The sequence below is a fragment of the Pipra filicauda genome, unplaced genomic scaffold, assembly GCF_003945595.2.
Source record: "Pipra filicauda isolate LSUMZ 115617 unplaced genomic scaffold, ASM394559v2 scaffold2_size9829703_pilon, whole genome shotgun sequence".
Classification (NCBI taxonomy): Eukaryota; Metazoa; Chordata; class Aves; order Passeriformes; family Pipridae; genus Pipra; species Pipra filicauda.
This window is the reverse complement of record NW_024104421.1, coordinates 5,932,282-5,960,281: the sequence shown is the minus strand read 5'-3', so window position 1 is coordinate 5,960,281 and position 28,000 is coordinate 5,932,282. Positions and strand designations below refer to the sequence as shown.

General features: G+C 38.1%; 1 protein-coding gene across 1 annotated transcript; it reads left to right on the top strand.

Moving 5' to 3' along the window:
- Positions 1 to 6: 6 nt before the first annotated feature.
- On the top strand, positions 7 to 26,711 carry SLC13A4 (solute carrier family 13 member 4). Its single transcript, XM_027711592.2, has 16 exons — positions 7 to 890; positions 6,273 to 6,401; positions 8,793 to 8,929; positions 9,119 to 9,300; positions 9,996 to 10,050; positions 11,640 to 11,679; positions 12,403 to 12,480; positions 13,982 to 14,172; positions 15,436 to 15,555; positions 18,369 to 18,470; positions 19,597 to 19,698; positions 20,747 to 20,844; positions 21,997 to 22,127; positions 22,955 to 23,116; positions 24,466 to 24,603; positions 25,206 to 26,711. The coding sequence occupies exons 1-16, from the start codon at positions 792 to 794 to the stop codon at positions 25,341 to 25,343; spliced, it is 1,902 nt and encodes a 633-aa protein (XP_027567393.1). The 5' UTR covers positions 7 to 791; the 3' UTR covers positions 25,344 to 26,711.
- The last annotated feature ends 1,289 nt before the right edge of the window (positions 26,712 to 28,000 follow it).

The window sequence follows — 28,000 nt, the reverse complement described above, 5'->3', positions numbered from 1 at the left end:
GCTTTTTAACAAATTTTTGTCTTGAGATCAAGTGTAATCTGTGCTGGAATTGCTGCCCTTTGAATTCCAAGCTCAGGGCAAAAGTAGGGCAAAGGTAGATACAAAGCAGAAGCAAAGAAATAAAGTCTGAAGGAGCTGCAGATGGTTTTTTTGGGGTCGTTTGTTTTTTTTTTAAAGAAGGAGTACCTGAACATTTACTTCTATGCACTGAACCATAAATTGTTTGGTTTAATAATTTTCCAGCAGAAAAGAAACTGTATTTGAGGCATTCAGACTATCAAACAGAAGGAAAAGCAGCAGCTCAAAACATATACCGCCTGGTTTATGAAAACAGGAGTCACATCTCTAGATGATGGAAAAAAAGTTTTATAAAACATGGGAATAAGGATACAACACAGCTACAAATGTGAGTCTGAATTAAAATTAAAAATTGTCAAAAGATCACTATGTTCCAACTTGCAAAATTCTGCATGTTACGGTGTGATAATAATTTGGATGTGCTGGTGAGCCCCACATAAACTGAATATTTTTTAATTGAAAACCTTTTCAAAACAAAAGACTGAAGAATAAATAAATTAAGAAAGGTATTTTAGGTGACTGTATGGGGATAGGAAATGAAGTGAGAGACCTTTTGGGGAAATTCAGGCACAGGTGAAGGAAAGTTGAAGTAGTGTGGAAGCTGGAGTATCTGAGGCTTGAAAGTTGGAAAAAGTGAAGGTGTGGAAGTCGGAGAATCTGAGGAACCGGAAAAGTATCTGAAGGAGAAGAAAGCCACCAGAAAGTAGAAGAGTATGGCAGTGACGAAGGAGATTCTCCGATCCAGAAACCTCCTACTCGTTGTTCTCATTCCACTTCTGCTGCTTCCTCTGCCACTCATATACCCCAGCAGTGTAAGTACATTTTTAATTTTCTTTTTAGCAAAGCCTCTGAGTGCAGCAGTTAGTACTGCTGGATAAGTTTGCAGTGTGCAAAAACAAAGTCAAAGACCTAAAGAAGCATAGAGCTTAGAAAAATCTAAGACTCAAATTTGAAGGACTGTGAGGGTCACTGAGAAGTCATCACAGTAAGAACCAGAGCTACCTTGAGTCGTGTCACAAACAGAGCTGAAGAGCCAGATAAAGCTAGTAAAGCAATACTTTAAAGTAAAAATGTCAAATCTCTTCGTTTTCTAAAATAATGTCTATGTAGGAGGGGGACAGAAGAAACATCCATGAAATTTTCTTTCAGAAGAGGTCTTTAAAAGGAGCACTTATAGTATTCCTTTATTAAAAAACTCTTTAATTTTTAAATAATAAGTATGCATGGAGAGACTTTCAATTTAATGTGGTTTTGTAAGATGGCAATTCAGGTGAGGCAGGGGCTAGGACACAGTGACAGACATGTAGGACCCTACATGGCACTGACTACTCCAGAGAAGGTGTAGGTATCTCTGCAGCTCTGACAGTGGTTAATAAATGCTGGCCCAGAGACATAAACAGCAATGTAAAGGAGGGAATAGTCTGTGCTTAACACACAGACCAGAGAACGGGAATAAAAACACACAGACCAGAGAATGGGAATGAATTCAGCTGTGTTCCTGACACTGCTTTGGACCTACCGAATACCTTTGGCCGCACGGTGAACTCCTCTCTATGCACGTCTCTGCCGTTGTAACCAATAAAGTAGCAGTGATTTCCCACCTTATGGAGATGGTGATATTTAACTTATCAAAATTTGCAATGTATTAAAAATTCTGCAGCTTGTCCTTCTACATAGTCCTAGACATAAATCTGGCCAAATGGTGCAGCAATTTCCATTCCGTCTTCTACGCTGCTGAAGATTAATTCTTCCTTACAGTATCAGAGGATTTTGCCATACTACTGCTTTATCAAATCAAAATGCATGGGATTAAAAATTATATGGCTGTTTTCAAAAATAAAACAGCAATATTTTTTTTGAAAGAAAGCCAGGATTTATAAAAAGGAAATGTTCCTACACCACTGAACTGTATGTTGCACCTAGAGTTTTCCTGCTCTGAACTTCAATGTATATCTTGGCTGTTCTCTTGTAGTAGTTTTTCACCTCTTCTATCTCGAGAGAGGCAATGAATGACAGACAATTGTGGTCTTCTTCAGAGAACAGAAGGACTCACCCTTTCACAGAGTCTTGTTTTACAAAATGGCTTTATCTCCCCCCATGTCACTGGAAGTGCGACATAAAAGATATACTCCCTGACATGCCCATATGGCACTGTAGCTGTTTACTTCTTAAACCTGAAGATTAAATTTTATGCCTGCTCACTTATTTATATTTTTATTTATCAGACAAGTATATTAGTTTTCTGTCTTTCTTATAGAGATCAGAATTACCAGGTCACTTATATTTGCATTTCTGCAGGGAATCAGCGTGCAATTTCTTTGATGATATCACCACATCTCTGGAAATGTCAAAGGAGCATTACATGTGTAGTGACAAGAGTGATCAAAGTGAGCACAAGGATTCAGAACTGTAGATATGGCTAATGGGAATAAAGTCCACAGCTTGTTTCCTATTATTTTGTGACAAAAAATGGTTGGGTAAAAAATAAACTTGAGAAAATTTGTTTGCATTCTTTTTCCCTTTCCAGAGCTATAGCTGAACTTGTACCACAAGTTTGGATGCACATAAGTGCCTTTCAGGTCTGATACATTTAGGAAAAAACCATGCCTGCATGCAAGATATGTAATGCACACTTTCAAGTAGACCAATTTCTAGCACAGTTTATTCTTCCTTTTAGTCACTCTGAGATCCTTGTATATTTTAGTATATGAAAGTTTTATGCATGACCCTTAGTATGGATGTTTTAGCCATGGTTTCCTTACAGCTCCTCTTTTCTTTTCACCTAAGGAACTGACTGAAGGTAGATAATTAGATGATAGTCCCTCCAACGATCACATTTTCTTATTACCTGTTTCAAGCCCTGAGATGGGCTTAACAGTAATAATTTTCAGCTGTAAAACTACAAGTGAGAGCAGTGAAACAGTTAAAACTACACTGTCACTGCTTCAGTCTAGTACTTAGTTGCTCTGGTAACCATTAATTAAATATATAGATTCAGTTCAATTAAATAGAAGAGATTAATATGGTTTCTCTTGGAAACAAGCTGGTTTAAAGCTCTGAGAAAATAAAGAAAGAAAGTTGCTAGACAAGCTGATTAAGTTTTTAGTGGAGATTATCAAGCTTGGCTTTCCTAGTACTTGTAAAGCAGTTTTATGCCATTTAAAAATGAGCTTTATTTTAGGTTGTTTTATTTTTGTAAAATGATTACAGCCTTGTGTATAAGAAACACAAAGACTCAGTAAGTGCCCATCCCAGTTAGGTTTTGGTAGAGATGCAATTTCCCTTTGTCCTATTTTGTCCTCACTATCAGCCTCCTTTTTTGCCAAATACAGAATAGTAATGAAAAATAACAAAAATCAGTGCTCAGAGAAATTAAAGAGAAGTATATTCTTGGAGTGAGAAAATGGTTTGGATTCAGGTTAAGATAAAATTAATTTTATTAATTTTGGAAAACATATTCCTTGTAACTTACATGTGCCCTTCTTTAAAACAAAAATCAATGTTTTTTCATTAGAAGTTATTTTTCTCCTTAGACAACTGCTGGATGTCATACAGAGCCCACGCAAAGACAGTAGTTTTTGCAGCAGAAATTTTAAAAATTAAATAGTCAGTAGGTCACAAAAATCATCCTATGCTCTGCTCTCTGTGGAATATTAATCATGAGGTATAATGTAGTTAAAGGTGACTAAGCAGCAAGTTGGCTAATGTTTATGAGCCAATCCATCAGCTCCATGACTCATCTTGTCTTCCTAGTAGAGACTACCAAAAATCTGTAATGCTTATCATTTAACTTGTTAAACTTCCATTTTTAAGTCAGAATTATTTCTTTGGGTTTTTTTACTAAGTGGCCACTTGAAATTACTAGAAACTGAAGACCAAACTTTGGAGTTTTGAACAGCATAGCAATTCCATTTTATAAAATAATCATAACCCATGAAGATTAACAAAAGTCCTCTGACCTCATCCATTCCAATCCAATCCAACCTTCTCTAGCTTCTCTCAGAATTTTTTTTTGGAAGCAATGAAGGTACAACTGCAAGACAATCTTTTCTTGTAATATACTGCTGAAGGACCTCACCGTAGAGGACTAATCAAACCTGTACTGCTAAAGCCTAAACCACTCTTCTAGGGTAGTTAAGGAAGAGAAACAAATATGCACATTTCTGTGTAGTTCAGAGTACTTATCCATCCATAAAGGAACAATCCAGAGATAAATTTCTCCAATAGCCTTTCAGATACCCTTTATAATCTCCAAAGTAATTAGGGTTTATCTGCTTCAAGGAAGTTGTTTTCTTATAAACTTATTTCAGTTATTTTGGTGGCCCTGCTTAATGGAATCATGGAATCATTAAGGCAGGAAATTCCTCTAAGGCCATTGAGTTAAACCACTAACTCAGCACCACCATGTTTGCCCCTAAACCATATTCCCAAGGGCCACATCCACACACTCTTTGAAAGGTTTCAGGGATGGTGGATTCACCACCTCCCTGAGCAGCCTATTCCAGTGCTCGGCCACTCAACCAGTGAAGAAATTTTCCCTAATATCCAATATAAACTTACCCTGGCTTAGATGAATTACAACTGTTTAATGTCACACTTTTCTAAAATAAGAATCAGAGCAAGATCTGGCAGCTAATTTAAACACAAGCTTCTGAGTAACCTTGGCTGAAATCCTTATGCAAATAAAGGAAATAGTGCAAATCAGTATATGCTTTTCTCTGGTCTCCATTCTGCCTGTTATTACTATAAGATCTACTAAAAAAAAAAGAGACAAACAACTGATTGTGGCTCTTTGTTAGAGGTAATGTAAAAGTGACATGTATAAACATGAATTTAAATATAAGCTATTGATTTCACTGAACCCACATCCCTGTATAATTTCACTAGACTTTCCTACCTTGTTCACAAAAGTGACTGAAAAAAAATGAAGTGTGTGTTAACTGATTGAAAAAAAAATGAATGCTCATTGATTTACATAAAGATGTGTGAGACTTGTTTGTATGACTTCTTGAAAGCTGCTTTATTTAGAGGTCATCCAATCAGGAAATGAAAGTAATGGAATTATATTTTAAGACACTCAAATAGCATTTGTGAAGAGTGAACTTTCTAAACAATAGCCATTTGTGAGCTGTGAATCCATATGACTCAGTAAGTTCATATGGAACATCCAGTGCATAATGAAGAACAGATGGATTCATAGATGTTGTAAATCAGTGCAGATCTACCAGCTTCTGTAGAAGAGCAGGTTAATCCCAGTACAGGAGCTGGCTTCAAAATTGAGAAAACAAAAGGAAAAACCTTTTCCTGAGAGTAGTTTCTGTAATTATTAGCAGGAGATATCCCTGGATTTCTAAGTATAGCAAACTGAGCCTAAGAAGAACTCAAATAAGTGCCATAAATAAAGACATATCTAGTTAAGAAATGGACCAGAAGAATTCAGTGGGCTAGCTGTGTTTTTCTGTAGAAATATTCAGCAGGAGGCACCTTTCTTCATCATATCCCAGCTCTCCATGAGTGCTCAGCATGATGCTGTCATGACTTTTCTACCAGAACCTTGGACAGCAGCAAATGTATTTGAATAGCTCCATTAACCCATTGCCTCTAAGCCTGCGGGTCTGTGATCTTCTTCTGAGGGCCTGTGTAAATTACCTGAGAAAATAAAATTAGATAACAAAAATGTTTGCACCTTGTTTAAAAAAGAATAAATTCCCAAACATTTCCGAAAATAACTACAAATTCACACAAATGTGAATGTTCGCGTCTGGTCCTGAAAACCACCAGTTCCTGTCCTTGTCCAGTATTAGAGAGAAAAACATGCAGAAATAACTTGTCCACAGGTCCAATCTGAGGAGTCATGGTTGAATGCTTGGCAAATATTGGATTATGGAAATCAAACCAATTTGTAAATGCACTTGAAACCATTATTTTGCTGATACATACACTTATCACAATGTTTTGCCCTGGCTTAGGAGTGAAAACTTTCATTAGCATCAACCTTTGAAACTGATCTTTCAGATGGTAATCTAGATGTCACACTCAAACAGCTGCACTTTAGGAGGTCCTAATACAGTCCTTTCTGATTTTTTTTTAAATCCAGGCACCTACAGTCTGATGAATCCTACAAACAAGTTCACAAAGTCTCCACAGCTGCTGGTGGGGCAGTAACATGTAACCTCTGTGCTCTGTCCCTGCAGGAAGCCTCATGTGCCTACGTGCTGATTGTGACAGCTGTATACTGGGTCTCTGAAGCAGTACCTCTTGGTGCAGCAGCCTTAGTTCCTGCTTTCCTGTATCCACTTTTTGGAGTCATGAAGTCGAGTGAGGTCAGACCATTGTAAACTTTTTATTATCTGATGCTCTTACTCTCAGTTAATTATTTGAATAAGACTAATCTTAGTGCAGTAACAAGACTTAGAGGTATGGGAGGAAGAAGTGTACATCTTGTAATGTGTAACTTGGTCTGAACATCTCTTTCTTCCACTGAAGATAGATATAGGATATAATATACACTATATTAGACAGGAAGGATGACCATCCTTTCAGCTACTGCAGCATCAACAATTCCCAAAACACATTGCATTAAAAGATCCTACCTTCAAAACCATGTAAAGAGCAGTATGGGATACGCTGTGAAGTTTCCTTCCAGTTACATTTATTATAGAAGACATATAAGGCAAGAGGCTACATATGCTAAAAATAGTTACCATTTAGTGTAAAAGTCTAGATAATTTTGTTGTCTGGGTGAATGTTTAATCCTTTTTCAAAGCTGTGACCTAGTGCTGCATTGTAGCCATGAGTTCTCAGGCAAAGGAGTAGCTGTACAAAAAAGTTTATATGATCAGTTTTGAATGTGCTTACCTGAGCGTTTTCTTGAATGTCACTGTCTTTCATGATATGCCAAGAATTTATTTTATTTCATCTACAACTTTTTTTCCCCTGCTTTTTTCTCTCTCTTTTTTTGGGGAGGGTAAGGGAGCCTCACACTTGATGAAAGGACTAGAAATACAGATAAGGACACAGAAGAATACATAGCAACCATAAATTTGTTGAATTTCTGTCACAATATAGCACTGGGAACACCGATAAATGGATAGAGAAAAGCATGAACCAAAAATTTTATTACCTGTTTTATTTCTCCCAGTGATATAATACAATCAGATACATTTCCATACTAACACAATTCAGTAGTTTCAAAATTTTTTTTCCTATCATAAAGGCAAAGTAGTTAGGCATTTTCATTAAAAACTTGGAAGAACATTGAAAAGGAAAATTTAATGGCAGCCTGACAGAAATTCAATGTAATATCAAATAAAATGACAGTGGAACTACTGCAGAGAACATATTATTTGCTTTAGGAACAGAAATAAACCCTTGTATTTAAAAAATAAACAACTCTGATGATGCTGCAGTATTTCCAGTTTACTGTTGTGGAGTGACTGACCCAGGGCTCTTGCCTAGCACTTTAAGCTACAAATAACTCACAGGGACTTAAGAACATGAGTGTCATATATATGTACGTGGGTATTAACAAGACTATTAACATTCACTGGTTTCTCCAAAATGCCTGTGAAAGGAATAAAGGAGAACAAGAGATTCTTTGTTCTGCTGGCTTGATGGATTTCTTTCATTCACCTCAAGATATTTTTATAACAAGGTAGCAGAAAAATAAAGAAAGTTAATGAGAAAAAAAACAGTGGAAGAAAAAGTGATATTTAAAAGTTCTGGCACACAACTCTGTTGGCCAAGTCTATTTAGGTCACTATGGGGATTTATTAAATAAATGTAATTAAATACATAACTTGTTTCAGATTTCACAGAATAACATTAGTGACATTCTTGCATTTTTATGGAGGAGTGTCAGTATTACTGAGGATAATGGAAAAACTACTGCTTCCTCTGATCTTAATTGTTTTAAAATGCTGGCACCTACGTTTGTTTAGAAGAATAGTTTTAAACTGAAGAAATTATGTTTTTGGAAAAATATTCCAGCAACAGCTTAAGAAGGATTGCATCAGGATGAAATGTTGTAACTTTTACTTTCTCCCATTTTGATGGTTTTAGCTTGCTCTCTTAAATTGAAGTTCTGTTTCTTGAAACTTTTCCATATTTTCCTGATAAAATGGAGATAGGTTTCCAATGCGAAAAGTTTTGGCACAGGATTTGTGGATCATCACAGCAGTATAAAATCCTTTCTCAGCTGCATTCAAAGAGCATGTCCCATAGGACTCTTTTTCTGAAGCTGCAGGTTCTGGGGATGCCACATTTCACCCAAAAGTTGAACAAGATAGAATAAATATAAACAAGATAGATAACGATAGCTCCAGAATGAAAAAGCAGTTGAAGCACATGAATAAACTGCCTTCAGTGCAGAGTTTTGTCTGTGGTTGTTTCCATGTGAGCCTAGCTGAGTATGACAGACTAACTGCAGGCACTGAACATCCTGCTCAAATAAGTAACATTTCTCTTGATCTCTTCAAAACTGAGAAGCCTACAAACAATTGAGTATAGAGCCTTGTTATTCATAAACACAACATGAAACAGATTAAAGAGAATATTTTGACTTATGAATTCTTCATGTTCTCCAGCTCCCTGTCATTCTTACCCTCCGGGGAGCAAAAACGTGCGACACCACATTACTTCGCATTCAACGCGCTTTCTGTGTAGGGCAGTTACTGCTTTTTTAACTGACTGCTTCCCCCTGGCCCTTAACGCAGGTGGCTGCTGAATATTTCAAGAACACAACTTTGCTCCTCATGGGTGTGATTTGTGTGGCAGCTTCTGTAGAAAAGTGGAATCTCCACAAGCGAATTGCCCTGCGCATGGTCATGATGGCTGGAGCCAAGCCAGGCATGTGAGTGAACTTTTGACTTTGGCATAATCTGAGCCTGGCAGCAGCAGCTCAAAACAACTCTCATTTTTCCATCCATGGGCACAAAATAGCTCATATCCATCTTTCCTTTCAGAGCTTGAAAGCTTACAAATCTTCTCATCCTCTTTCTGCCACCTCTAACTCTTTGGATTTCCCTGTGTTGCACGCCAGGTTGCTTCTTTGCTTTATGTGTTGCACCACGGTGCTCTCCATGTGGCTTTCCAACACATCCACCACAGCCATGGTGATGCCAATTGTGGAGGCAGTGCTCCAGGAGCTAGTGAATGCTGAGGAGGAGTGTGAGGTCATCAGTACTGCAGGCAGCACCATTACTGAAGAAAAGCAGCCAATAGGTATTTGTCAATATTGGTCATTCTTTGCTCATTTGGTTAGCAGTGACCAGACTTGTTGATACATATTATTCAAATTCTATCAAGGTCAGATCTGTCTGATTTATACTGTCAAAGATACTGATCTGTACTCTTTCCTTTGGTACTCTGATATTCCTTTCAAAAAATGAAAGAAAGTTTTAAGATGAGATGGAAGAATTGGAGTTGCAAAACTATTTATACTGAATGAAGGTATCTACTGGAGTTTGTGTGTCATAAACTTTTAGGTCATGTGATTTTACAGGGTTGGAAGGAAACTCATGAGAATAAAGTTCAGGAAATTTAGAAGAGGCCCAAAAGTGTGCTCTTTGACAATCCCAAAACAAAAAACTGATAAGGGCTCTAAGGTTCATTTTGTTCATTCCTTCCCAGAAAGAAAGGATTTAGGTAGAAAAAAAAAATCTTTCTGTCAGTTTACAGTTTCCAGGCTGAAAATTATTTCATCCAACCTTGTCTATTATATGTAAGCATGATAGTCTTGTAACTGCCAGAGGCACATGATCAGTACAACACAAAATAATAACATGCTGCATAAAGAGAGCATTGGAGACAGCTCGGACAAACTTTTGTTTGCAGCATCCCCTCCAGGTCCAGTGGTGTGACCCAGGGGCTCAGTTCAGTTCTTACCCCAAGGGCTGCTTTCTCTTCCTTTGTTGCAGGTCTCAGCGAAAAGCATGGCCAACCTTCACTGGAGCTTATCTTCATCAATGAGGAGTAAGAATGAACCCTGTACATCAGGACTGGAGATTTGAGCCCTACATAGGTTGCAATGAGAGGAACCCAGGAGTAGAGCCAGGAAGGGCAAGCAGAAGCTTACAAGTGAATGTTTCACGTGTGACTGACAAGGAAAGCTTACATGATAAATGGGATTAATGTAATGCTCTGGATCTCACTAAAGCTTTGCAGTATTCATTAATTTTTTTAACACCATGAACCTTTTAGGGAGAAGGAAAATGTTTCTCAGGATTTGAAAGCTCTTTTGAAGTCTGTGTTTATGCTGTGTAAGAGAGTGCTGTCCACAGACTTTTATTTCTGTTCCCCTTAATGAACAGTGATGGAGAGGATTCAAGTACATATGGAGTGCCCACAGGACATATCCAGAGGGAAATCACTTACAGAGCATTCCTGAAGAAAGTCTGAACTGTCCTCATTTAAGAGAGAGATGAGAGTAGGAGGGGAGGGAGGTGGGGGGATGGCAGGAGGGAGAACCAACAGAAAAACACCCCTCCTCCCCAAAAAGTTGTAAAAGATTTCTTTAAATATAGACAAATTTCTTCGGAGGTTTGAAACACTAGCAGTTTCAACCAGGTCTCTATTTGAGGTAGAATCTAGTAAGATGAAAAGGGTAAATCAAGCAATGGACTAATTTCTTTGCCAAATTATCAAATTAACCATCAGTTCAAGATACACAAGGGAATACACAAAGCTAATGTCCTAGAACTGTATTACAGGCTAAAGCCTGAGGACCATTCTCTTATGAAGTGTGAGAATAAATTGCACAGCCCCTTCTGGAGCTCCTTCTATATTGTTCACAGCTGTTTGTAATAAAAGAGAAGAAAGTTCTTGTTTATTTTAATTTTAATTTCTTTTAAATTTTAATTTATTTTAAAACAAATATTATAATTCAAACAGCATAGGTTGAATACTTTAAGTTAACTTGCAAGATCTAAATATTTATCTCATTAGTCTAGAGACTATTGGGTTCTCCAGTATTCCCTCTGTTATCTCTTTTATATCCCAGCCACATTTTCTGTACAATATAGAACCAAATTTTCAGTTTGGCATTGTGCCATTAATCCCTTTAAGCCCTGTTGAAGAGTACATGCCAAATATTTCATACAGAACCATTGTTAAAACAGTATTACTTGAAAAAGAGCTTGAAATTTGGCAGGAGAAGTAGCACATCTTCTGGAATTAAGTTCAGTGGGTTTGTTTGCATGGTCCACGTGCTGAAAAGTTGGCAGTGGAAGAACTTGACTAGAATAGACAGCAGTAGTGCTGGGTTGCCTGGTGATTAACTCCACTGTGAATGGAGTCCTCTCCTAGAATGGGGTATATACTACAAAGAACACAAATATTTTCTTACCCATTGCTACACAGCTAGAGATAGAGCTGTGAAACATAATGATGACTGATATTATCTGGTCAAGAGACCACATAAGAGGTTCTAATAAATGGTATTCACCATTAAATAGGCATTAGTTCTCCTGCAGAGGTTGCCCCTCCTACCCATGATGTGTGCCTTTTGAAGGAGCTGGGTGAACAGGCATTTATAAAGTATATTTTCCTTTCTTTGTTTTTAGTGCTACTACTACTGACTTCAGCTCCTTGATGCACTCAAAGGTATTGTGATAGGTAGTATCTTCTGAGCTACATTGTCTTCTAATGCAGGAACCGTCAGAGCAGAATCCCCACAGCTCTGAAAAAAACTACTGTTTCCTTTATTTCAAATAAGTGATGGTTATTGGTAGAGAGTACCTGTTGCAGAAAGTCCTGCTTTGTATGTTACCTATCAGCCTGCTTGCACTAATCAAGTTGGGGAACATTAGCTCCATAACAACAACATAAGTACATAAAAATGTAAGTTTGTCATACTTACTGCTGGAGATCCTGAGATCCAGTCAGTAAACTAACAATTCCATATGTTTTCTAACAAATTCAGATATGATCTTTTATTGTACAGGTGTTTCTAACTTTATCAGCTGAGACATCTCAGTTACTAGAACTGACTACATATATCAGAAAGTCATAGCCTCTAGCAAGGAACCTGTTAGATTCTCCTACATGACAGAGGAGGACCCAATCTCATTATAATCTGACTTTAAGATCATTTTAAAATAAAAAAGGGCTTTTTTAGGGCTTTTTTTGTTTTGGTTTGGGTTTTTTCCGGTGTAGAATTTACAGCTGATCTTTTAGTGGGTTGGATTTTGTTGTTGTAGTTTCGAATTATTTCTTTTTTTCTCCAAAGCCTACTCACCATGACCTTTAGGAAGCATCATAAATTCTTTTCTAAGTGCCCCAAGGAACATAAGAAAGGCTAATCCAAAGGTATTTGTCTCCTTACAGAGTATGAATGGTGTGCACATGATAGCCAACCCTATTGGAACAATGAATTCTCAGAGCAATGGGCAGCACCTACCCCAGGTAAGGAAGTGTTAGAGCTGGGGTGTGAGGCAAAACCCAGATGTGACTATCTCCTGCTCCCCACTGCTTCATATTTATTCCTTGTAAGTTGTGTTACATGGAATCATTCTCCATCATCTTTCCTCAGACCTGGTTTAGCCCTTTGCTAGTTCTTGCTCCCATTTAGATATGCTCGGCACAGATATGTTCAGAAGACTCTCCCCCAGTAGCTGGGACAATTAATTTAACTTTACATTCAGTAATGTGATCCCGAGTTTCCCTTATTATTTGACTGTACTATCCACTTTGTTTCTGCAAATCCTCCTTGGAAAATAGCCAAACTCAAAAATAACAATTCCTGATACATAAAATTCTACTCAAAACAAAAACAGCGGCAGGAATGGACCGTTAATCTGTTCAGCCAGTTTGTAAGGTAGTCTTAGTATCCACCTCTTTTTTGTTTTCCAATAGATCCACCCTCAAAATCCTTCATTAAATCAGTCCATTACAGTATTTCTACTTCTCTTGAGTGGATCCAAGAAAAGATTGCTGTTTGGATACCAATTTGTATCTTAATCTCATCAGTATCTTAATGGCATAAATTGATGTCCATGAATGAATAGGCTAAAATCAACACATGGATTTGCATTCACAGTTCAAAAGAATCTAAGTGTATGTTTCCAAAAGAGGCTAATGCACTGGTCCCAATATTTAATTTTCTCTTACGCCCATATTAATAAGCATTCAATGGTTACTTTTAACTAATATACTCACTTCACTCTTAACCTACAGGATTTTAGTCATTTTTATCCTCGCGATGAGGATGAACCTATAGCATGACTGATTTTACTAGATAAGCCAAAATAAAAATCTTTCTGAACCACTTTCTGCCTTCTTCCTCATCCCTAAATTACAGCCCTGGCTTGCATGTGAAGTGCCTTGAAGTACTGTACCTTTCTTCCCAGTGCAACAACTTAATTTACCAACATAGATAGTTCCTGTCACTGATGAGACAGCTTTTTCTGGAGTAAAATTTTTTTGGCATCTTTTTCTTCCACATTCTTATTACTCAGCCTTTTTCATGCCTTTGAGGCCCCCAGCACTCCATTCCTAATTAGAAACCCTGAGCTTGTAAGTGCAAAAAGTTCACCAAGCCTTTGTCTGGTGGCTCCTCATAAGCCGCAAGGATTATGGATTCCTACTCCTGCAGTGCTGGCATCCCCTGCCTGCAGCATTTAAAGGCTTTTTGTATCCCACTGATATTCCAGTCAGAGCTGGAGTTGGCCCAAACCTTAGCCAGAAGTCCGATTACTGTTTGTCCTACATTTCTGCCATAGACCAGGCAATTTCAGGCCCCTGGACATGTTTCCAGGTCTGATCCCACTTAATCCTTGTGAAGAAAAACCTGCCTTCTCTTATACAAACCTGTTGTTTCTCTGGGATCTGTATCATTATGGCATTAGCACAAGTTGTGCTGCTGCTCTGATCATCTACTATCTTTGTTGAATGTATCCCCTCACAGACTCAGATACTGGTCCTGCCTCCTGAGCCCTTGGATCTAGGCCTGACTACTAAGTACCGGTATCAAACCAGACATGACCACATGGTCTGTAAATGCCTCTCACTGAGCATTTCCTACGCAGCAACCATTGGAGGACTGACAACCATCATAGGGACCTCTACCAGCCTCATATTCTTAGAGCACTTCAACAAGTAAGTGATACTGTGATTTCGTGAGAATGGTGGGTGAGTTATTATCATCTCCGTGGCTTTCCCCATACCTCAAGGAACCCTCACAAAACAGTCTCTCTGAAGGAAAATTTGCTACCTCCTCTATTCTAATGCTATTACTAATGGTTAATGTTTGAAAGGGGGAGTTTAACTTAACACATATCCGTGTCTTTCTCCCATGCAAAATAAAAATCCCTCAGCATTGTGGTAACATTTAAGTTTTTCCTGCAACTTCTTTTGATTTGACAAACTGATTATCATGAAGGCAGCAGGCACTCTGGAAAAGTAAACACTAAAGCCATGAAGACATAGCAAGGAAGATAAAGAAATACTCACAAAAGAAGAAATGTTGTATAATCAGCTTTGAGTTGTTCTCTGGGTTCTCAGAAAGTGAGTTCTTATAGTGATTCTAAAGGCATCACTAGTGATACTTGGGCTGCTCAACATGTAGTGCAAAACTAAACCAATCAAAAATTTGGCATTATGCATTTGCTTCAGAGAAGATGGGAAGCAGCTCTCTGAATATCTAAGTATTTCCTTTATTATATGCCCAGGACTCTCAAAGACATGAATGTTTTAATGTCAGAAGACTGGTGGTACTTCTATCCATGGACCAATCTGCATCCAAGGAGACTGATCAGACCTGATTCTGATCATCTGCTACTGCCTCTACTGCCATGATATCCTTCATTTCTCTCTCTGAAATGGTGGTAGCAAAGTTCAGAAGTCAGTTCAGAAGTCATGCTTAATGCAAGGATTTGGATTTTACAGAATTTCCAAAGATCTTACTTTTATGACAGTTGTATCAAATGCACACATCAAACATCTTTGCCAGAGCCCAGCAGAATGCAGTCACCATTTGTGTGGTCCATGATGGGACATAGACAGAGATTCTGGGTGTAATCATTCTAAAGTCTGTCAACACTAAAATGAGCTTTGATACAAACCATAGGTAGGGACAGAATTTCACTGCTGGTAGTAGTACTAGACAATCCAGACCATCTGGTATTAAAGGTTTGAAGTGCTCTATGGTTCATCTGTTGATCAGGGGAGGTCAATGATTGACATTTTTTGGCAATTGTTTTCACTATGCATATGCAATGCAGCTGTTGCAAATGCATACTGATGGAATCTTTCTATCATGCCATGACAAATATAAATACGTATATGTGTGTGTGTAACTATGCACATTAGAGATTCTTTTAGTATTCTAACTTCTTATGCATCCTCTTTTTTTCTCTACAGTCAATACCCAAACGCTGAAGTGGTGAATTTTGGAACCTGGTTTTTGTTCAGTTTCCCCATCTCCCTCATCATGTTGGTGCTGACTTGGTTCTGGATGCATTGGCTGTTCTTGGGTTGCAAGTGAGTGAAGTTTGTTCAAGATGCAAGGACTATGAAAGCGGGACACCTGCAGCTCCTCTAGAACATATCTCATAAAGTTGCTTTGACTGGCAAATGACAAAATTTAAGGCTCAATTTCTTTCTTCTTGCCAGAACAATTACCAGAGGAAGTCTCACTGCTTAGCTGTGCTGCTTAGACAGCAGTGTAGAGTATTGCTGCTTGAGAGTGAAGTACCTGGGTACTGCTGATAGAAATCCTTATTAAGCATTCAACTGGTGGTGGTTTTTTTTACTCTTATGACAATGAGGATTCCCTTGTGGACCAAAAATCTTGTTAAGAGTTCTTTTGGAAAAGCACAGCTTAAAAGATGGATAGAAAAACAACTGCAATTGAGCAAGCTAGTTTTCAGATCTGTCCCCAGATCAATGAAATTAATGTAAGACCAGTTTAAATTAAATGTAAATATACTCCATATATGTTTCTTTTTAAAGCAGAAAAGACTCACAGCCTAAGAGACAAAAACGTTTAATACCAGTAAGTCCCTCAGCCCCAGAAGAAGAAAAAGGCTCAGTCATCAAGTTCATTTGTACCACACATTGTCTTTACAGAGGTACTCAGCAAAGTTAATGAAAATTGCCTAAATGTGTGCATGTAAAGTGGATTAGTTAATCAGCATTAAATTGTGATGCAGACACACTTACTCAGAATTAAAGTGACCTTAATTTGATTTAGTTTACTCTTAAAAGTAAACTGAACTGACATCACTATTTCACCTAAGACAATGAATAAATTGATAATGACTTCTGCTTGTTGCTGACCTTGACTAGATTTAAGAAGTAATTTAGAGGTGAATGGCTCCATGCCCCTTTCAGTCAGTCTCCTGAGTCCTGTAGTTCCAAATTAAAAGGCTAATAATAGTCCTCCCCCCTTTTTTTAATCTTGAGAAGAAACAGGCCCTAACATGACCCTCAATTACTTTAGTTTTTTTTTTTTTAAAAGTATAATTGAAATTCCACATTGCATCCAAGACCTCATGCTGATTAATGTTGTTCTAAATAATACCAGAGACTGAAGTATTATCGACTTTTTGAGAAGTACTAGTTGATTCCAAGCCTCCTTAATCTCTGACTGCTATTCACTGCAGTTCATTAAAGAACATATTATATTAGAAGCTGGGCTACAATGCTCTGCCTTCACATCCTCCTAAGCCTGGAAACACTTGGAACATGTTGAAACAGCTGCCTAATGCTTGTGCATAAATGTTTAATCAATTCCTGTAATTTTCATGTTATTTTCCTAGGAAGCTCAGTGCTATCAATCTTACTCGGTCCAGCTGGAAAAACATGTCAGATTTGCTTTTAAAGATCTAGGCTAGGTCAAAAGTGAAAGAGAATGGACCCATTTGTACCAACAAAGCAGAGCTAAGGGTAAAATCATTGCTATAGGTCTGGCCACTATAAACCAGCTCTTCTCTTTCAGTCACCGCATTACTGCTGATGGATTTTACTGGAGTCTAACAGCAAGGTTTGCAAGGAAATTTAAAGTACTTACAGGTACAGGGCACTGCTAACTGAGCTTAAAAAAAGTGCCCATGTGAAACAAAAACCTTGGTTAAGTCTTTTTGTTAAACAGACAGGGCCTGTCTGGAGCTTGAGCTATGCAAATTCCTTTGAGAATCTGACCTTAACCAGCTACGTGGAGAGAGATTGTAGTCCATGATTTGGCCACTGATACAGATTGGGTCTCTAGTGGGGTACCAAATAAGATATTAAAATAGCATGAACTATAAAAGCACCTATTAAGCATCTAAAAGAATTATAAAAGTTGTGTTCCCGTGGTACTTCAAACACTGAAGTACCTACTGCTGTTGTTTCTTTTAGACTGGTTTAGACCCCCCCACACCTCTGTGTGACCAAAGATTTGTGGCTCAAAGCACAAGTAATGCTATTGGAATGAATAAAAGGACAGTGTTAAAGTGAGCTTGCAAGTATCTTAATTTCGATTAGGAATGTCCATGCTTTGTTATAGGATGAAGGCAAGCTGAATAAACTAACATTCATACAAATGTACAGCAGGATGAATATATCCAGTTATGAAATGTGCTTGTGTTTTTATGTCTCTGTCAGAACCACAGGCATTTTTTACCAGGACAAAACACCAGCCTGACTGCCTTAGCCACTGTGGCAGAGGCAATATGATCCTTATCTGACTGTGCCTGGTTTAGAAACAGCTAGTATTAGCTGAAGCAGACAGGTCATGGAATGCAATGGAATCCTAAGTACAGCTTTCCCTCATTATTTACTGTGAATCCTGAATATTCAAGTCAAATATGATCTCAAAAGCCAGACCAGACCCCAGATATGTCGGATACCCCTGATCCAACTGGAAAGCACAGTTACCCCGTGAAAAATTTCTGTTGATAGCTGGCCTCTGTCACAGTCTTTCCATGTGATGAGAGAAATCAGCCATGGCTTGGAGGTTTCTGGCACCAGAAATATCTGGCTACCACCAGCTCTTTGAGGAAGCCTCCACAAAGGGAGTCCAGCCATGGCTCAAGAAGGCTCAGTGATACCAGCCAGTATTAGTCAGAGCCCTCTGGGGACCTTCCAGCTATGTCTAGAATTGAATCTCAGAAGAACTTAAAACCAGAATAATCAAAGATCACATACAATAATTTTCCTTCACATTGGTATCAGGCCTTGCCTCAGTCTTGACTCCCAACCATCTCTGGTGCCAGAATTTTCAGTTTACCTCATTGCTGCTTTTTTTTTAATTACTTTTTTTTTTTGCCCCTTTATGCCCTTGTCTAATTTTATTGTGCAATGTGCTTCAGTTTTAAGGAGACCTGTTCTGTGAGCAAAAAGAAGAAGACCAAACGGGAAGAAATGTCAGAGAGAAGAATTCAAGAAGAATATAAGAAACTGGGAAATGTTAGGTAAACTAGACCTGCCTTCCTCAGGAATTTGCCTCTCTAGGGAGAACCATCCTTAATTACTGCCCTCCATGTTGCATTTGGCTCATGTAGCTTATTCTAAAACTATCAACCAGTTTTCTTTACTTCCAGGAAAGGAGCTAAACGCAAAAATGAACCAAAATCAAAGACTTTGTTACAAGCATGGGTATATTTAATAGTTTATTTATTTCTGATGAAAAAGGAAATAAGAGGAAATATTCAAGTTTATACCAGGATTTAAAGGTCATCTCAGTCAAGGTTTATCTCTACTTTTGAACTAAGTCATTAAAGGACCCCCCCTTCTCAGTTTGGGCACATACTTATTTTGGTGCATAGAAGTTCAGCAAAGGCTTTACCCCATGCCATGAGTTGTCCAGCCCTCACATCTGCCCATAATCTTTATGCATGATGGCAAGAAATGTCTCTTGAAAAGATTATTTCACAAGAGTTTCATTTTTTAAAAGGGATAATCCATCATAAAATCCCTTCTTCCCAAAACATTTCTGCGCTGTTCAAATGAAATATTGGCAGGTAAACTGGCTGAATACATCGACTCTGAAACCAGACAATTGTTCAGACTGTTCCTAAATATGAAATCATACTTAATTTAAATCTATGCTAAATTAAAAATCCTCATGTCACCTCAAGTATCCTCAAGCCACCTTGTGTGCACCATCTGTGCTAATTTACATTGTCATTTGCTCTTAGGCTTTCTACACTTGTAAAAAATGCAGAGAATGTGTTTACAGTGGAATGCTAATATGAGCTTTACCTTGTGAACACATTTAATCAGATAATAATGCAAATACAAAACAAGCATTTAGAAATATTTTCCTCCAGGTCTTGCCCATGAATGATGGAATTGCAAATATAGATGGATATTTTTAGCCTGTTTTTTACTGGGTTTAAATGATTCCCAGTTGGGAGCCAAATCTAGAATTATTTAATTCAAACTAATCTTCCTTACTATTTTCCATATTTTTTTAATCCTTTTTTGAAGCCAGTTTCTGCTTTCCTACTTCTTCTGGAACTTGTCCTTGGGTTTTCAGACAGACCTTGGATTTAATTCCTAGTTTGTTTGTTTGTTTGTTTGTTTGTTTATTTCTAGCTATCCTGAGATGGTGACTGGATTCTTCTTCATCCTGATGACCCTGCTTTGGTTTACTCGTGAGCCTGGCTTTGTACCAGGATGGTCATCTTTTTTTGAGAAGTGAGTAAATTTCCCTAAACAGCTGCACAGGAATATGGCTTTGCTTCTGACTATCTACAATAATTTTTGGCCTTAAGACATCATCAACCACTTTTAACAAGGTGGTGAAAAATGAAGTCTTTATTCAAAAGTTAGGATTCTTGCTTTTTGAACTACATCTGTTCATATGGGGCAAATTGTATCCTTTCTTGCTATACAGAGTGAATTAAATAGAGGAAGTAAATTAAACACATTTCAAGTGTAAAAGAATAAGAGGGTTGGATTTTGAGCTTAAAACATTTTAGTGCATTCATAGAGAAGTTTCACTGGAATAGATTAAACTATAATTAAAATTAAAATATTTGACGAAAAGTGCTTATCAAGAAAATCTCCATGAAATTAAATAGTACAGAGAATGGTGACTAAGCAAATAATTTTTATTTTATTTTAAATAATATTGAAACAATTTACATTAAAAGTTACTATAACACACATTGCATACAAAAGAACAAGTGATTTGAACTTAAATTTTCTTTATATTTTTACTGTATAAAATTAACTTTGCAATCTAATTTTGACAAAAACCCAATTTCTAATACTGAGATTTTCTGAAGTTCACGAGAGTTAGGCACTCCTCAAAATACTTTTTCAGAAAGAATTTTAGACATTTAATTTGAAATCCATCTACAGTCCATTTCTAAAAGATCACTTGGATTTGGCTTTTCCCTAGAATGTATTTCTTGCTTCTAGTAAGAACACTATTTTTCTGCACCTCCAAGTTAATAGATTTGCAAACCAAAAGGAATTTATTTTTTTCTTTTTCCCCACCTGAATGTTAAAAATTGTTGAGCAGTGATTGAAGTTGGCTACAAGAGTCAGTTTAATAAATGGGGAAAAAAATCCAATTTGTATCCTTGATATGCAGACATATTTTTCTGGTGGGCTGTTAGTATGACTTCAGATGTGGAAATGAAACTGCACCTGCAAAAATTTGCTTGGAGCTATGTATCTTGTTTAGAAATGTTTCTGTTAATGTGTTTTCATAATAACCTCACTGTTTCTTTCCTAGGAAAGGTTACCGGACTGATGCCACTGTCTCTCTATTTCTTGGTTTTCTCCTTTTCCTGATTCCAGCAAAAAAGCCGTGTTTTGGAAAAAGGGAAAAAGGTGAGGAGGATCCAGCAAGAAAGAAAGCTGGTACATTTTCCAGTGTCTTTAATGGCACTTTATGTTTTCTGTAAAGATTTCCAAGAGACTTTTATATTGGTAAGTCAGGGTTCAGTTTCTCCTCTGACATCAGCCCTTCCTACGTCAGATCTCCTTTTCCTTTGCTATAATTCATATTATCTCATTCAGAGGATGATAAACAAGTTTTGTATCTGAGATTGCCACCTATTCTGTGCTAGTGGAATTATTAAAATTTAGGGCTGAGCTTTAGGAATGGTTTAGATGGAGTTTTATATTAAAGAACTATAATGCAAAATCACCTGAAGATAAAGCCCCGGTAAAAATATTGGTCATCACTTATACATCAGAAATCACTGATAATGCCATAAGATAAACATAAAAGAGGTCAGAAAGTGCCATACAGTGTTCCAGTTTTGTGCAACGCTTCTCTCATATTCTTCTTGATAATAATAATGATTGTTATTTCACACTCACATTTGGGTAGCATTCTGGTATTGATCAGCTTGATGTGCCAGGTTTTCAGCAGCACTGAAGCACTATTTTTCTATGAAAATAGAATTGTCTGTTAGAGTCTTATGTAGACATTACAAATGTATATAAATATATATTCTTTTATACTTTCATGTATTATACAGGTTTTAGAAAAAAAATTACACTCTAACTCCTCCTTCAAGAAAATACGCAGGCATCTAAAAAAAATAATGTTCTCAGGTAAAATCTAGGGGCATAAATGCACTTTATCAGGCTTCATGACCTACTTCATAGCCCTTCTTTTATAATTCCATTGTAACACTACCTTTGTAGTCTACAGATATATGTACATACATATGTACAATAGAGCCTAGAGCCCACAATCCCTCAAAAATCTATGAAATGAAGCACAAGGGTTTATAACTATTCACATCAACAGAGTAGATGAGGAAGTCGGGACATTTGAAATTAATATGCTGTGTTTTCTGAGGCCAGGCTAATCAGAGAAATAGGCTATGCACTGCTTCTTTGCCTTTCTCTCAGATAGTTCTCAAGATAACTCCCATGCACATTCAATTATTCCTACAAGTGTGAAAAATGTCAAGATCTTAGAAAAAGGGCAGTATAATACTGGTCACACATTTGCTTTATTTGATATAGGAGATGGTGAAAAGTCAACAGACATTAACACACTGGATCCCATCATTACCTGGAAGGACTTCCAGAAGACCATGCCCTGGGAGATTGTAGTGTTGGTTGGAGGAGGTTATGCCTTAGCAGCTGGATGCAAGGTACTGATTTAGATTTTTATCCTCCTTCCTAAAAGAATCATCAGCCCGGACTTTTATCCCTTTGCATGCTCCCTAGTTTGGATTTACGATGCGGATAATTCCAAGTTTATATTTAACCTAGTGCCTACTCCCTGCACGTAATGGACAGCTTATATCTAGCTAACAAAATGCTGGTTAGAGCTCAAATCATTTGTGTAGGCATCCACCATTTCAGGGGCTTCAGAATATCTAGATATTCATGTCATGCCTGCAGGACCAGCAGGCATGACACAGGATCTGAGGAACACCTCACACTTTCTCAACTAGCAGCTAACCAGAGAGAGGGGGAACATCTCAGCTCTCACTGGGTGCTCCTCTTTAGGCAACTGAGTGAAGCTCCTAGTGCCGAATGGACAAATCATACTTTAGGCCCTCCTGACTATATCTACACTGAGTATAATTCATAAATACACATTTAACTCTCCTATAGACTCCTATATGTAGACAACTACAAGTATGCATATTAATTTCAAAATTAATTCTACCCAGAATGTGCAATCCGTCATCACCAATTTTCTATACTCCAGTTCACACGCCGAAGAAAGAGGGAAGATCAGCCTTGGTACATTTTTATTGTTATTAACTGCCAAATGTATCTCTTTCTTACTATTTATTAGGTGCTGAAGTGAAATCCAGATTACTGAACAAAAGCAAATACAGAAAGCATTGACCTTAACTTGGTTTATTTGTTGGAGGGATTCTCTGATGTAAACTGCCACAAAGAGAAGAATCTGTTTTACAAACATACCAAGTATTCAGCAATTCTTGTGCCTCTGTCCTTTCCCCAGACCTCTGGCCTCTCTACGTGGATTGGACGTCAAATGCTCTCCCTGAGCAGCCTTCCCTACTGGGCTGTAACCCTGCTGGCTTGCATTTTGGTATCCCTGGTAACAGAATTTGTTAGTAATCCAGCAACTATAACCATCTTTCTGCCTATTTTATGCAGCATGGTGAGTAAAAACAACGACATTTTAATCTGTTGTTCCTGAGAGGCTTGTGGGAATGTTTCAGGATGTCAGGGTGTCGACACTCTTTTCACATGAAACTCAGCCCCAGTTCCCAAGCTGCTGTCCTGTAGTCTTTGGATTAGGAAAAATAATAAACTTGGGCAGCCAAAAGCATATTTTAGCACCAAGGAATTTATTTAATACCTCTCAGAAAAAGCGAAAACTTAGCTCCTGAACTAAGGGGTTCACAAGAAAAGGTGATGATGCAATCAAGAAGATAGGTGAATTTCACATAAAACTTGAGATACTTTTATCAAGATTATTTTAAATGTCTTGTTCAAAAAAAGTCAGGATACTGTTGACAAAAACAGAGGAAAGGGATATTAATTTCATTTTATACTGGAATAACAGTTACAGAAAACCATCTTATTTCTTTTCATTTATGTAATGTGAAGCTTTTCTTACAAAAAAGTCAGGTCATTAACGATCTTTTCATATCAGAACAAGTTTAGGAGACTGTTCCAAAGCATGTGAACAGCTCTGAGATAATATAAAGATATGGTCAGATGAAAATAAGTAATTATGTTTGTGTGGCTTAGGAGTTCAGATTTACTTCTGTTCCATGCAGAAAGAGACTCTCCTAAAGAAAAGTTTATACCAGTAATCTACTTATAGTAGTCTGAACTGCCACCTTATGGCAGTCTCTCTTTTTTGATTGCAAAAGTAACCTAGGAACACTTCCCTCCCAGAAATGGTGTTGGCTTTGCAAATATCCTTCCCTTTTCCTCTGACATAAAACTAGACCAAATCAGTGTAAATTAAAATGCAAATATTTCACCACTGTTGAAGACTGCAGCAGCAGAACAACTCTTTCAGCCCACTGTAAAGAACCTTCCATCATCACTGCCTTCACATCACACAAGTTTGGGCCATGAACAATTAGTTTTTCTAACCACCATTCAGGAGGACTTTACAGAATGGTCCCAGTATATTCGGCAACTGAAAGAAGTAAGTTCTTGATGTTAGATGAAGACTGAAGTGTTAGATCCATAAGACACAATACTGAATGACACAGAGAGCAAGTGGAAGAACAAAGGTTGCCTATTAGTAGCAAATTCCATCCTGTCTCAGTGTGAAACGTTCCAAGAGAGATCCCTGGACCATGACCAGCTCCAAATTACAGCATTTCTCTAAAAAAAAGAAAAGTAACCAAGTAAAGATAGTTTCACACTTAAGTTTAGAAACTAGGGAGATGAGATTCATACAATCTTGACAAAGAGGTTCCCTTCATCCTAGTTGTCTAGGGGTTTTTATTGATTAGGTGAAACACCTGTCTTTCTCTCTTCTTTCAGTCAGAAACCCTGCTTATCAACCCTTTATACACCCTGATTCCTGTCACCATGTGTATCTCATTTGCGGTGATGCTGCCAGTGGGTAATCCTCCAAATGCCATTGTCTTCAGTTATGGGCACTGCCAGATTAAAGATATGGTGAGTCTTGAGACTGGGTATATCCTCCCATGCTTCATGCAACTTCAACACCAGCCAATAACAATAATGATTATACTGGTGCTAATATAAAATAATATTGATCTGCAGTGCAACTGAGCTGCCAGGTTAAGTACATCCAAAAATCTGCTGTAGAATACATGCGTTTATCATCTTTATTTTTTTAATGAATGTAATGGTCTAAAGAGCTTTAGGAGTATGCAATCCTAAATTGCATTGACCTGTTAAGACAAGCAAAGAAAGCAGGAAAAATTAGATTATCACATAGCTCCTCCGCAGTAAGTCGTGTATCACCTTGCTACGTGTGGTATAACTCCCCACTCTGATTATCTGATTGAGAAGTTCAAGTGACAAACTGAGCAGTTTTCCAATGAACTTTCCAACAGTCCATCTCAGACTATCGCTCCTGAACACTCCCACAATCTATACCCTGATACATAGTATTCATTGGGCTTTTTTTTGGCTCTAGGTATCAGGACTTACCAGACTAGATATGTCAGTATAGACCCTACTGACTTTTTTTTTCTATGTTAACTGGTTTTGATTAAGTTGTCATTGTGCTCTGATGCATTTTGCTTTTGCAGGTGAAAGCTGGCCTGGGTGTAAATCTGATTGGCCTGGCTGTTGTCATGGTGGCAATCAACACCTGGGGAATTAGACTCTTCCAGTTGAATTCCTTTCCAGAATGGGCAGCGATCAGTAACATCACTAGCCAAACATAATCTTCAATTAAAAAAAAAAAGAAAAAAGAAAAAACAAAAAGTGCAAGACCAAAGTGAGTTGGGACGAAATATTAAACCTACATTGCACATATGAAAGAAAGAAAAAACTTGTGTAAACATAGAACCGGGATCCATAGGAAAACCATGAAGAAAATCCACAGGGATGTCTTCTGCAAAAACTGTTCAGTTCTGAAAATCAGTGTGACTTAAAAGGAGAGATTAGCTTTGCTCTATCGTTGCTTTCCCTGGGATACCACAACTTGGAAAAAAAATCACCTCCTTCTAATTATCTTCCTACAGCTTTTTCATACCTTAGAACAATTATGCAGGACTTGTATACAGGACTCAAATAGTGGAAGACAAGGTACACATGCACTGGTGTACTCAGCAGTGGGATACTCAGTCCTACAATTGACTTCTACAGTGAATGCAGGGGAGGCCTTACTCCCAAACACAAGGTTTTATAAGCCTACTTCTTTAAAGGCAAATTATTCTTCTTCTTTTGAGGTGACCCATCACTGTGGTGTAAAAATCCATTTTCCCACCTAACTCATATGACCTGGACCAAAATATAATTACCAACTACCAGCTACAGCTCTTCAAAGGGATAACAGAAACCTCCAGAGAGGAAGGAGAATTCTCCTTAGAAGCAGATTTTTTTTTCCCACAGCACCAGTATAAATTTCCAATATTGCAGTACTTGCAATCTCTGCTTTGAAAGGAAGAGTTTCAGAAACAGAAAGCTTTGTTCAATGCCTTTTTTTATCATGGTTGAAGTGGGAGTTCTTTCAGCAGGAAAAGCTATAACCAGCAAAACCTTACCAGGCCAAGACACCCACAGCTCTCCTCTCTTTGGCTGCTGTTTCAACATGCAGTTACAATTCCCCTGACAGAGAAAGGACAGTCTCATCCGAGATGGCACTTGGTGCTGCTCCATGAGTAAGAAGGGAGAGGGCTGGAGTGGTGCTGGTGTATCTCCTCATCCTGTGCATTCACTTAAACATCATGCCCACCTGCTCTCTACCAGCCCAGAGAACAGAACTTCAAATGTAGGAAAATCTGACATAGAGCAGATAACTACCAAACCAAAAGCTCACTCTCTTTATCATCAGCAAAGTGAATGCCCTGCTTTTCTGACTGGATCCTTGTGATATTCAGAAAATTGCATGTATTATGTCCTAGTTTTCATAATTTCTTTAATGTCAATACATTTATGCTCTATATTAGGATGATTGGATCTCATGTAATCACACTCTTCAGACATACACTTTAATGAATGTTTATGCTTTCCACTTATAATCTAAGCTCTCCAGTTGATAGTGTGAATGTCTATTCTGCAAAAATAAAATGTCAATAAAATAAATTATTCACTACTGCACATTCAAGTGCTCTGTGAGAATATAAATAGGATATATTTCACCTCATAACCCACCAAGCCCTTAGGGAAGTAGTGTTGAGACAGCAAGAGGTGTTGGTTTACTGCTTCTGTCAAAACAGAGGGATCCCATAGACTTGTCTTGGAAATAAACAGATACACTACGAGGTCATAGGATGGCAGAGGGGGAGCAAAGTGGGGAAATTACAAAAGCATGTCTTAGCCCTTCTACCAAAAGCAGCAGGCAGCATCTGTTAGCAAAACAACTGCTATTCCTAGTAGATTCCGTACATTTCATTTTGAAAAGCAAGGGGCTTGTGCATCAGTGGCTCAGTGCATCCCCATGCCCTCCTAATCCATGAAATAAAACCTTGGCCTCACTTTTTCAACTCTTCTTAACTCACCAGTTCCTGTGTTCCCTCTCTCCTGAGCCTGCTGCTCTGCTGCTCTCCAGCATACAAAGCTCATACCTGACTCTGGGATCCAGATCCTCCCCACCACTTCAGCTCCACTCCCTTGGTATTTTCCTGATCCCCAGCAAGAGGCTGATCAACACAGACCCCAATACAGAGCTCAAAGCAGAGGCACTCTGGCCTCCTCCAGCACAAGCTCCACCCTGAAGCCACTGGAACAGGAGGTAGAGGGGTGCAATGCCTGTTCACCAACATGGGCATGTTTCTCTGTGAACAAGCACTTCAGCAGCTCAGGCAATACCAGCAGTCCTGTCCCCACACACAACAAGCAGAACATCTCTCTGTTCACAGTGCCTAAAGTTACTTTCAACCCTTCTCCCCCTGCCAAGAAACTCTTTCTGGCTTGCTTTCTTCCTAAGGCTTTAGCTGCTCTGCACCTTTTACTGTGCACTCATCTTCTAATCCTTTTCACTTCACGCTTCATCCACCAGTACCTTCAAATTGCCTCACTGCTCAGCAACAAATCACTTTCTACCCTCCTAATACTAATTTCTCAGCTCTGCTCAGCTCCCATCACACCTTGCTATCCCAGACCTTTCCTAGGGGATATGAACACAGGATATTCTCATTTGCAAGAGATGAGCAGCTGGCACACCAGTCAGCTTTAGGGAGATCTGGAATTACTCACAAATCAAACAGAGTGTCCTGCAACACTCTTCAGTAATAACAGAAATAACAGTAGGTAAATGGAAACTGCTTGGTGCTGTGTTGCACATCTCAAGCAGTATTTCTTCAGAAACATTTCCATGAGGCACTGGCATAGTTTGTGTCTCGCAGGATTGGTGCAGAGAATTTGGTGTGGACTCAGG